This window comes from Trichechus manatus, unplaced genomic scaffold (assembly GCF_000243295.1).
Source record: "Trichechus manatus latirostris isolate Lorelei unplaced genomic scaffold, TriManLat1.0 scaffold00073, whole genome shotgun sequence".
Classification (NCBI taxonomy): Eukaryota; Metazoa; Chordata; class Mammalia; order Sirenia; family Trichechidae; genus Trichechus; species Trichechus manatus.
In genome coordinates, this window is record NW_004444009.1 from 11,561,272 (window position 1) to 11,573,995 (window position 12,724).

At 38.8% G+C, this 12,724-nt stretch overlaps 1 protein-coding gene across 1 annotated transcript in view; it reads right to left on the bottom strand.

Moving 5' to 3' along the window:
* CAPZA1 (capping actin protein of muscle Z-line subunit alpha 1) overlaps nt 1-12,724 on the bottom strand; it is a 51,213-nt gene that overhangs the window by 23,315 nt on the left and 15,174 nt on the right. The window contains exons 2-3 of the mRNA XM_004380402.1: nt 6,801-6,864; nt 4,684-4,735 (exon numbers count right to left, since the gene is read on the bottom strand). Of these exons, the coding sequence (XP_004380459.1) occupies nt 4,684-4,735; nt 6,801-6,864 (116 nt within the window). The remainder of the gene's footprint in view (nt 1-4,683; nt 4,736-6,800; nt 6,865-12,724) is intronic.

A 12,724-nucleotide genomic window follows, 5' to 3' on the forward strand; every position in this document is an offset into this window, starting at 1 on the left:
ATATATGCACACCCATGTTCACTGCAGCACTGTTCACAATAGCAAAAAGATGGAAACAACCTAGGTGCCCATCAACGGATGAATGGATAAACAAATTATGGTATATCCACACAATGGAATAGTACGCAGTGATAAAGAACAACAATGAAGCTGTGAAACATCTTATAACATGGAGGAATCTGGAGGGCATTATGCTGAGTGAAGTTAGTCAGTTACAGAAGGACAAATATTGTATAAGACCACTATTATAAGAACTCAAGAAAAGTTTTAAACACAGAAGAAAACATTCTTTCATGGTAAGGAGGGTGGGTAGGGAGAAGGAGGGTTATTTACTAACTAGATAGTAGATAAGAATTATCTTAGGTGAAGGGAAGGACAGCACACACTATAGGGGAAGTCAGCACAACTGGACTAAACCAAAGCGAAGAAGTTTCCTGAATACAATCAAACACTTTGAGGGACAGAGTAGCAAGGGTAGGGGTTTGGGGACCATGCTTTCAGGGGACATCTAGGTCAACTGGCATAACAAAACTTATTAAGAAAATGTTCTGCATCCTACTTTGGTGAGTGGCGTCTGGTGTCTTAAAAGCTAGTGAGTGGCCATCTAAAATGCATCAACTGGTCCCAACCACCTGGAGTAAAAGAGAGTGAAGAACACCAAAGACACAAGGAGAGTATTGGCCCAAGAGACAGAAGGGGCCACATAAGCCACAAACTTCATCAGCCTGAGACCAGAAGAACTAGACGGTGCCCACGTACCACCGATGACCGCCCTGACAGGGAACACAACAGAGAGTCCCTGATGGAGCAGGAGAAAAGTAGGGTGCAGAACTCAAATTCTAGTAAGAAGAGCAGACTTAATGGTCTGAATGAGACTGAAGGAACCCCAGAAAGCATGGCCCCTGGATTCTCTATTACCTCAGAACTAAAACAATTTCCGAGGCCAACTTTTCAGACAAGGATTGGACTAGACTGTGGGACATAAAGTTATACTCGTGAGGAATGTGCCTCTTACTCAAGTAGATACAAGAGACAAAACGGGAAGCTTCTGTCCGGAGGTGAGATGGTAAGGCAGAGAGGGCTAGGAGGTGGTTGAATGGACACAGGGAATCAGGGGTGGAAAGAAGGAGTGTGCTGTCACAGTATGCGGAGAGTAATTAGGGTCACATAACGGTGTGTGTATAAATTTTTGTATGGGAGACTAATTTAAAAGGTAAACTTCATTTAAACTACAACAGTAAACAAACAAACAAAAAAAGGTAATAAAGATGAGGATGATGATTACTGAAACTTAACACTGACTGAGTGCTTACTATGAGGACTATGGCCAAAAGGATAGAAGAATCTCATTATAGAAAAAAAAAAACTGAAGAGAATGACTTCATCCCGATAGAAAGTCAAATATTTGGGTCCAGGATATTAATTTTCCTTTAGCAAGAAGGTTCTCCAAGAACCCAGAGTCTATAATAACCAGAATATTTATAAATATAAAGTATTACCGCCAGTGTAACTAAAGCAACTGAAACATCTGTACTACATGCTAATTTATAAACCAAACCAAACCCACTGCTGTGGCCTCTTAGTGACCCTACAGGACAGAGCAGAGCTGCCCCATAGGGTTTCCAAGGCTGTAATCTTTACAGAAGCAGACTGCCACCTCTTTCTCCCACAGAGGAGCTGGTGGGTTTGAACCGCTGACCTTTTGGTGAGTAGCCGAGTGCTGAACGACTGCGCCACTAGGGCTCCTTGCTAACTTATAGTCATTCTTAATTGGAAATGGGACAACAGGCTTAGGTTGCAATCACCCTTGGGTCTTGACATTTCCCACCTCTCCAGCAGAACCTTATCAAGCAAGGACCTTATATACTCTATATAGAGTAGATCCATTTCAGGTAGCTCCCAAGGATAAAACTAGGACCAATGTGGCAGGCAAACTGAAGAATCTGCCTTGTGAGATAGTGAATTCTCTTATTATAAGAAGCATTTCCTCGGGCTGGGGCCTGGGGATGATAGTCTCGGGGGGCATCTAGGTCAACCAACATAATATATAAAGAAAATGTTCTACATTCCATTTTGGCGAGTAGCATCTGGGGTCTTAAAAGCTTGTGAGTAGCCATCTAGGGTACCTCTAGTGGTCCCATCCCACCCAGTGCAAAGGAGAATGAAGAAAACCAAAGACACAAGGAAAATACTAGCCCAAAGGACTAAAGGACCACATGAGCAAGAGACTCCGCCAGCCTGAGATCAGAGGAACTAAATGGTGCCTGGCTATCACAAATGACCACCCTGATAAGGAAAACACAACAGAAAGTCTCGGACAGAGCAAGAGAAAAATGTAGAACAGAATTCAAATTTATGTAAAAAGCCCAGACTTAATGGTCAGACAGAGTCTAGAGGAACCCTCAGAACTATGGCCCCCAGATGCTCTGCTAACCCAGAACTGAAACCATTCCCAAACCCCAATTTTTAGACAAAGATTAGATAATCCTATAAAAGAAAAAAATTAATACACGTGAGAAACGTGCTTCTCAGTTCAATCAAATATAAAAGACCAAATAGGCATCTCCTGGTTCAAAGGCAGGACGAGAAGGCAGGAATTGGACAAATGGACACAGGGAACCTGGGGTGGGAAGGGGGAGCATGCTGTCACATTTTGGGGGTTGCAACCAATATTAAAGAACAATGTGTGTATAAACTTTTGAATGAGAAATTAACTTGAGCTGTAAACTTTCACCTAAAGCACATACACACAAAAAGACCTAAATAAATGAAACAAAATCTCCCCCCACCCTCCAAAAAAAAGAAGCACGCAGACTGGATAACCGTCTATTGAGAGCATGTAGATGGGATTATTTCAATAGAAGGGCAGAAAGTCGAGAGGAGTTTAACTAGCAAATCATAAACGTCCTCTCCTATGGCAGATGTTGTTAATATGCAGACGAGTCTGCCTCTGACTCATGGAAAACCGTGAAGGGTCCACTGAAACCTGTTCAGCATCATAGCAACATGCAAGTCTCCACTGACAGAAGGGTGGTAGCTGTGTATGAGGTGCATTAGCTGGTGTTGTGGGTTGAATTCTGTCCTCCAAAAATATGTGTATCAATTTGGCTAGGCCATGATTCGCAGTACTGTGTGACTGTCCACCATTTTGTAATCTGATGTGATTTTCCTATGTGTTGTAAATCCTACCTCTACGATGTTAATGAGGTGGGATAGGCAGCAGTTATGTTAATAAGGCAGGACTCAGTCTACAAAATTGGATTGTGTCTTGAGCCAATGTCTTTTGAGATATAGAAGAGAGAAGTGAGCAGAGTGACAGGGGGACCTCATACCACCAAGAAAGCAGCACCGGGAGCAGAGCGTGTCCTTTGGACCGGAGGTTCCTGCGCTGAGAAGCTCCCAGACCAAGGGAAGACTGATGACAAGGACCTTCCTCCAGAGCTGACAGATGGAGAAAGACTTCCCATGGAGATGATGCCCTAAATCTGGACTTGTAGCCTACTAAACTGTGAGAAAATAAATTTCTCTTTGTTAAAGCCATCCGCTTGCTGTATTTCTGTTACAGCAGCACTAGATGACTAAGACAGCTGGTAATCAAACCCCAATCTCCTGCAGGGAAAACAAGAATTCTACCACTGAACCACCGTGCCCTCTATGGCACATAGAGAAACCATTATTAGAGTGTATCTTTAGTGTGTGCCCCGCCTTCCTAAATTAATATATAATTAGGGCATTATTCCTGATGAAAGTTACAGCAATGCTATTTGAGTTCTAGGTTTATAGAATCTAGTCTCATAATGAGTTCTGAAAAAAGCAGCAAAAGATGATTGTTTCCCAGGCAGCAGCTCTTATAATAGTTTTCTATAGCGGAAATCTAAATCAATTATGTGTCATACGAAATATCTTTATGATAATTTTTGTTGCTCAGTTTTAAGATGTCCTTGTCTCTTCTTTCTACTCCTCCTCCCCAACAATTATCTATTTCTAGTTTCCTCTTTACAAAGGAACTCTGGGCCAATATGGTAGATGGTAACTAATACAGAACTCTGTGTTGAAGGGTAGAAAGAAATATAATTGGGGAGGTAGAGATAACAGATAACGGGGAGCTTTGAAAGTCAGACAGTGTTTAGACTTGAAGAAGCCAAAAACAGAATCACCATAATGTTTTTGAGGGCAAGGACAAAATGAAAATGATATTTTAGAAAGATTAATCAGCCTGACAGTGATAAAGAATAAATAACTGGGTAGAATAATCATGCTTTTATCCTATAGTTAACCCAACTATTAAGGTACTTCATGAAACTACTATTCTTTGGCAATTTGAGACACATTATCATTTCTCAATTGCAGCCGAATCTTTGTATAACTAAAAAAATTTTTTTTTAATTCAACATGAACTAAAAGAAAATATAATAGCTAACATTAAGCTCTTCTCACATAAATGGGGAATACTTGGGCAGAAATAAAAATAAATAAGATCATATATAATAAGTTTTGAGGAAGTAAGTAGAATTTTTTTTGGGGGGGGGACATGTTTCCTCTAAGAAAAAAACAACTAAAACTGCTAAAAACAACTGCTTTACTTTAAGTATTTTAAATCTAGTTGTTAAGGTACTAGTTTACTGTCAACATAGTTCATCGCACATTAGAATAAAATCTGAGTGAATTTAGACAGGTACTTACTGTGCTGCCCCTTCCCTGAGAAGATTGTCATTATTAAGTAGTAGTCGGACATCTGAGGAGGAAAAACGACATTAAAAGATGTTAAAAGGTTCAGAAGAGGACAAATTTGAGAAATTTTAGCACACTTCTAAACTGGATTTTTCTAAATCAAGCTTTGCAAGATTAGTCTTTGCATATATTGTATGTGCAGAAATTCTAAAAATGCAAGTGAACACGTATTAGCATTTAATTATTATGCTGTAACAATCATTAAATTCTCAAGAAATTTCATAGCAAATGAATAAGAGTTTACACAATGTTAGGGTTGTTAATTTTGTAACTAAAGTAAAATTAGCATAGATTAAGAACTACAAGCTTTTCTACAACATTAGACCAAGAAAGCGTCAAAAATTGCTGAACACATTTTTCTTTGGAGAATCTAGTGTAGGGGTCTGTAAGTTTCTTAAAAAACTGTGTGTCATGAGTCTAATTACCTTTACTTTGGAAGAGGAGAAGCTACCAAGCATTAACTCTAAGAGGGAAGGGTAATTACAAACCAAAGGCCATTGACTCTCTAGAAGGGCCTGGCAGTGACAAATGTCTAACATGCCAATAAAACCCAGCTGTCATTCCACAAGTAGCCTGCCAATTCCTAATCTCATGCTTTGGTATTAATTATTCTTAAGATACTCCTATTAAGTAAATTCAGTTGTGAGAAAGAAAACAAGAGACTCCTAACTACAAAGGAAGTTAATTCTGTTAAATCGAGAATTTAACCTGAGCTAATCAGTTGGATAAAGTTCGAGTTTAAGTAGAATTTCCTAAGAGCAGTTGCTGAAAATTTATGTTTGGTGAATATGGAAGAAAGACTAGGGAAAGAAATACTGCATTTGTGTAACTTGCTATTAGTTCTCAAAATCCACCAGCAATTCCATAAAGAAGAATGCCTTGATTTACTTCTATTATATTATCCAATTTACTCGTTGTAGATGTTCTAATGTTTCTCTTGGTTACTTCTTCCTCTGCATCATTAATTTTATCAGTGGAGATTACTGACTGTTCTACATGTATGGGGCACTGGGCCAGGCACAGATAAATGTCAGTTCCTGACAAGCAGCTAACCTACTGTAAAATGACAATTTCAAAATGAATGTTTGACCCAAGAGCAACTGGTTAAACTGAATCAAGATGCACAAAGATTATGATTTTTAATTAAGGGGAGCTTTAAGATGAATTAATTTGATGACTTAAAATGGGGCTATAATGATTTATCTCATCACTAAGTTCAAGATGCCCCATCCACATTTTTCAGCCTGTAAATTGTACTGAGACAGTGAGTAGTATGGAAGATTGTAAATGTACTGGAGTAGTGATTCTCAAACTGGCTGTGATTCAGAATCACCTGGGAGAACTTGATAAAACAATGATTACCTAGTTCCACTCCAGATTTAATTAACGAGAGCCTTGAGGGGATGATAACATTGGAATCTGTATATTTAACAAGCTTCCCACATTATGATGATGCAGTCAGTTTAGCCCCAATAGCCCTAAAACCAGTTGATGTCAAGATGATCTGGACTTGTAGACTGCTAGGACTGTCTTCTAATGCACCTCCAGGTAGACCTGACCCTCTAACCTTTCAGTTAGCAGCTGAGCCCGTTAACTGTTTGCACCACCCAGGGACTCCCCGATGGCCCTAGAGAGTGATTTATACTATGGCATATCCTGAGTGAAAACACTGAAGAAATTTAAGCTGTGATTTATAATGATAAATACAGAATTATGAAAACAAGATAATACTGTTACACTGAAATATTGTTTTTACATTTACTGATAATCAACAACCTTGCATTTTCTTATTTATTGGTATTAAACTACCTTAAATATTTTCTCACATATGATAGGTATCCTAATTTACGGGTTAAGAGCATGCTTTTAACTCAGACCTAGGTTTGAATCCTTGCTCTGACACTCACTAGCTGTGTGACACCTTGGAAAAGTTATTTTAACCTCTTTGAATCTTGATTTCCTCAGCTATAGCTATTATTTTAGTTGTAAGGATTAGGAGATGGCAAGCACTGAATAAATGACAATGATTAAAGAGGGCTTAAAATAACAAAATGCTAATCTTTACTCACCATTAAACACTTCATTAAATTCTCCTGGAGGTGCATGAGTGATGAATTTAGCAGCTATGCGTACCTACAGAGAAATAAAATTCACAATAAGAGAACTGTAAAGAGTAACATATAAAAAGAGAAGGGATTAACAGAGTACAAAATTTTTATCACATCCCTGGAAATAAAACTTTCTATTTAAACTGTTTTTAGGAGCTCTCAGGTTTTCTCTTCACAAAACATTCCAAAGCTGTTGTTATTGACATAGGTTTATTCTGATTTTGGAATATATGTGCTGTTTTGTTAAGTTTGAATTTTTCTTTAAAAAGTTGGTCAGTTTTGATCACAACATACTACTACATATACAAAAAGCTATGATCCTATCCCACCTATGAACACTGAAGTAAAACTCTTAAATATTAGCAAACTAAGAAGTATACCAATATCAAATTGTGTTTACCCCAATGCAAGGATTGTACAATACTAATAAATTATTATAATTTACAAATTAAGAGAAAAATTAAAGAAGCAATATCATCTGATCATCTAACTCATGTTGGAAAAAAGTGATAAAACTCAATTCTCATTCCAAAATAACAAAGCTACTAGTTTTTGGTAGGAATAGTTAGTAAGAAATAGAATAAACTTCTTTAACTTGATAAAGGTTATCTACCAGAATTCTACAGCAAATCTAATGTTATGGATTGAACTGGGCCCCCTAAAAATATGTGTTGTAAATCCTAACCCCTATACCTGTGGTCAGAGCCCTGGTGGTGCAGTGGTTAAGTAATATGACTGTTAACCAAAAGGTCAGCAGTTCAAATCTACCAGCTGCTCCTTGGAAACCTTACAGGGCAGTTCTACTCTGTCCTATAGGGTCATTATGAGTCGGAATCGACTTGACAGCAACGGGTTTAATTTCTTTTTATACCTGTGGTTATAATCCCATTTGTTATGTTAATAAGGCAGTATCAGCACAAGGTGTGTCTTAATCTCTCTCTTTTTTTTTTAAAGGGCATCTGTCTAGGAGTCTTGGTGGCTCCTCTGGTCTCTGTCAGACCAATATGTCTTGTCTTTTTTATGAATTTGGATTATTTTTTTTCTACATTTTTCTCCCACTCTAACTGGGACCTTCTAATGTGTTCCTGATCAGAGTGGTCAGTAGTGGTAGCTGGCACCATCTAGTTCTTCTGATCTCAGTCTACCGGAGGCTGAGGGCCATCAGTCTTTTGGACTAACTGCTTCCTGAGTCTTTGGTTTTCTTCACTCTCCTTTGCTCCAGAGAAGAAGAGACCAATAGTTGTATCTTAGATGGTTGCTTGCTAGCTTTTTAGGCCCCAGATGCTAATCACCACAGTAGGATGCAAAACATTATCATTATGAACTATGTTACGCCAATTGACCTAGATGTCCCCCAAGACCACAGTCCTTAGCCTTCAATCCCAGTACCTCAGTCCCACGAGGTAGTTGGTTATATCTAAGAAGCTGACTTCATTTCCTTCAAGCAATTTTAAGTCTTTGATGACCTCATTATATTGAGGTTACCCTCAAAGTCAAACCTTTCTTAAACAGAAAAAAAACTTTCAAGAGTCTTTGAAAACAGTTGGGACTGAGAAAAGAATTAGAAGACAGAAATACCTTACAACTTTAGCATCCCTAGGTTTATACTGAAGCCCAGGCGGCGTAGTGGTTAAGCGCTCGGTGGTTGACAAAAGGTCGTTGGTTTAAACCCACCAGCCAGTTCCACAGGAGAAAGATGTGGCACTTTGCTTCTGTAAAGATTACAGCCTAGGTAACCCTATGGGGCAGTTCTACTCTGTCCTATAGGGTTGCTAGAAATTGAAATCAACTCAACGGGAACAGGTTTTTTTTTAGGTTCATACTAAAGATTTTACTGTGACTTAACTCTTGTTCTAAAAAGAATAAAATAAAAACTATTCCATGACCAACCTTATCTTTTAAGTCAAAAAAGGCCTACGGATGGAACATGGGCTACACAGTAGGTTTTAATGACTCTGTTAGTCCATTAACTAGCTTTGAGATCTGAAAATGTTATTAGTTTTTTTCTATTATTGGCTTAATATGATTTTTTTTTAAATGGTACTTTAAGTGAAAGTTTACAGTTCAAGTCGGTTTCTCATACAATAATTCATATACACATTGCTACGTGACCCTAGCTGCTCTCCTCTAATGCGACAGCACACTCCTCCTTTCCACCCAGAATTTCCCATGTCCATTCAACCAGCTCCTGTCCCTTTTTGCCTTCTCATCTTGCCTCCAGACAGGAGGTGCCCATTTAGTCTCATGTATCTACTTGAGCTAAGAAGCACACTCATCACAAGTATCATTTTATGTCCCATAGTCCAGTCTAGTCTTTGTCTGAAGAGTTGGCTTCAGGAATGGTTTCAGTTCTGGGCTAACAGAGTCCAGGGGCCATGTCTTCTGGGGTCCCTCCAGTCTCAGTCAACCACTGAGTCTGGTCTTTTTAATTGAATTTGAGTTTTGCACCCTACTCTTCTCCTGCTGTCAGGGACTCTCTGTTGTGTTCCCTGTCAGGGCAGTCACTGGTGGTAGCCAGGCACCATCTAGTTCTTCTGGTCTCAGGCTGATGGAGTCTCTGGTTTATGTGGCCCTTTCTGTCTCTTAGGCTAATATTTTCCTGTGTCTTCGGTGTTCTTCATTCTCCTTTGCTCCAGATAGGTTGGGATCAATTGATGCATCTTAGGTGGCCGCTCGCTAGCTTTTAAGACCCCAGACGCCACTCACCAAAGTAGGATGCAGAACACTGAAAATGTTATTAGTATTTTTGGCCCTAGTTTCCTCCTTATATTCTAACGCCTCAAAAAATTAGATCTGCAAAATTTCTTTTCAGCTATAAAACCTGACATGACTTGGAAGACAAAACATGGTATATGGCTATCTGGAAGCAGGCTCAGGAATCCACACCACAAGTACCTTAGATCATTCTTATGTGCATAAAGTTTGAGAATCTTCCCCAGGAGGGTGGATACAGACCATACAGCATTTTTCCGGGAAGTACTCCAGACAGGCTCATATATTAACTGAACAATAACAATACAAAGAGAGGTTTTAATCATAAAGTAAGAAATGCTGCTCAACTCATTAAATGATATTACACAGGACTAACAGCTCCAATATAGTTTTCCAATCATGTATATTTTCCTTGGCATGTATACTTAATCATATTTCTGTGTTTGTCAACTGTTGGTATAAATCACATATTTAAAAAATTAGTAAACCAATTTTGAATAGTAAACCTATTTTTTAAGTTTATTTGTGGCAGATCTGCTGAGTGGGCTATGGTCTATTCCATTTTCTGTCAAAGCGCTTCTCCCATAATCCTTACATAATTGTGAAACACCCCTCAGTCAAGCAAATTTAAGTGTGTGCAATAAAAAAAATACATATAAATTCATACACTAACAAAAACATCTTCCCTGGAAGGAATAAAACCAGCTATATTTTACATACTACTTATGCAATATAATGTTTGAATGTGTAACAGTAAAAGTTACCAAACTGAAAAATTGAAGATACTAATATTTCTGAAGCTACAAAACTTTCAAAAGTTATAAAATCTAGTGATATTAGTGCAACTGAAAAATCAGTCATTTGGATAATGGATGAAATGACACTGCATATAAAAAAGTAATCACTCGTCCATTCAGGAAGTATTTACTGAGCACCCAGGAAGTATCAGTAAGTAAATACTGAAAACCAGATAAGCCACTATCACTGTCCTCAAGTACCTAACACCTAGACAGTAATACAGCAAAACCACATCAAACCAAACCCGTTGCCGTCGAGTCGATTCCAACTCATAGCGACCCTACAGGACAGAGTAGAATTGCCCCATAGGGTTTCCAAAGAGCAGCTGGTGGATTCAAAGTGCCTACCTTTTGGTTAAGAGTAACATAACAAGCAGGTATTAAGAGGCAAAGCAGGGCACAAAGGAAGGTGGAATCAACTCTACATATGTACATGGGGGGCAGGGGTCATCAAAGGTGGTGATGTTTGAGTTGGACTGGAGAATGAGTAGATAAAATCAGGGAGCACATTCCAGGCAGAGTTAATAATATGTATAAACTAAGGTAACGTATCACAATAAACTGAATGCAGACATTAAAAAGATGTGCAAAAGCATAAAACAATGGTACTCCTCCTGCTAATTTTTCTTTGTGGTGGTGGTGGGGGGAATACAGGTTTTTAAAAACAAAATACCTATCACGTACGTTAACATGTAATAAATTTATTATCATTATTTCTAAATGAATTAATGTTTTTAAAATCTCTTGGTTTATATACCTGGTAAGGGTTTAATACCCAGAATATATACAGAATTTCTACAACAAAAAGACAAACAACCCAATTAAAAAATGGGCGAAGAACTTGAATAAACAGTTCTTCAAAGATATACAAATGGTCAACAAGCACATCAAAAGATGCACACCATCATTAGCCATCAGGGGAATGCAAATCAAAACCACAATGAGATACTACTTCACATCCACTAGGATGTTGTTGTAGTACGGGGTTTAAAATTAACTTCACCCAAAGAATTTGGTATTTGTCCTTGGTTTCTGAAAGGTAACGTCCAGAACCTTGGAATTTCTCCAGTGACTGAAGTGACTTCATTATCTAAAAAGGCTCCAGAGGTGAGGATTTATGCTAATGAGGTGACTTTTAGGAATGGACTGGTCAGGCCAGAAAGATACGACATCAGCCTCAGGGAAGGAGGGCTGGAGGCTGAGTTCAACCATGTGGGCAAGAATTCAATCCACTGTGTCTTCATAATGGAACCCCAATATAAAAGCTCTGGACACTGGATCTCTATGAGCTTCCTGGTTGGTGAAAGACATCAATCCTTGAGAGGGTGACACGTCCCTTTTTTGGGACATGGAAGCTTCACGTTGGGGATCCTCCCAGACCTCACCCTGTGGGTTTCTTCATTTGTATCCTTTTTGCTGTTCATAAGTATAGTGCTTTCTGGAAACCACACATAGTAACGAACCCTAATACTACGATTTGTTCTATACGTACATACCTACAATAAAGTTTAACTCACAGACACAGTAAGAGATTAATAACAATAACTAATACTAGGACAACTGTATCAACATACTGTAATAAAAGGTATGTGAATGACAGCAGGATGGTGTGAGATTTCATCATGCTACGTACTCGTTTAACACTTTGGAGCAGCGGTTGACCTCAGGTAACTGAATCGGTGGAAAGCGAAACTGTGGATAAGGGGGGCTACATAGTGGGAGCCAGCAAATTAGAAGTCAGAGACGACCAGGTCATTATGTGAAAACCGGCATTATGCGAAAGTGGAGAAATGTTTTTTGTTTTCAGACCACCTATTTGTCCAATTTTTATTTTGAAAATATGATCACAGAAATAATAATAGCAAAGATTTACTGATGTGCTTATCACTGTGACGAGTCCAGTTATGGATTGTTCCTCTGTGGAGAACGCTTGGAGGAAACAAAGCTGTATAAAACCGGACTATGTGACTGGGGGTGGCATAGTGGTTAAGAGCTACAGCTGCTAACCAAAAGGTCGGCAGTTCGAATCCACCAGGCGCTCCTTGGAAACTCTATAGGGCAGTTCTACTCTGTCCTATAGGGTCGCTATGAGTCGGAATCAACTCGACAGCAACGTTTTTTTTGTTTGTTTTTTTATTGTACTTCATGTGAAGGTTTACAGAACAAATGGTTTCCTCATTAAACAGCAGTACACTTCTTGTTTTATGACATGGGTTAACAACCCCACGACATGTCAACCCTCTCCGTTCTCGACCTTTTTTCTGGTGGAAATATACATAGCCAAAGATACACCATTTCAAAAATTTGTACATGCACAGTTCAGTGATACCGACTACGCTCTTCCAATTGTGCTGCTATTCTCACTTTAGATGAAGG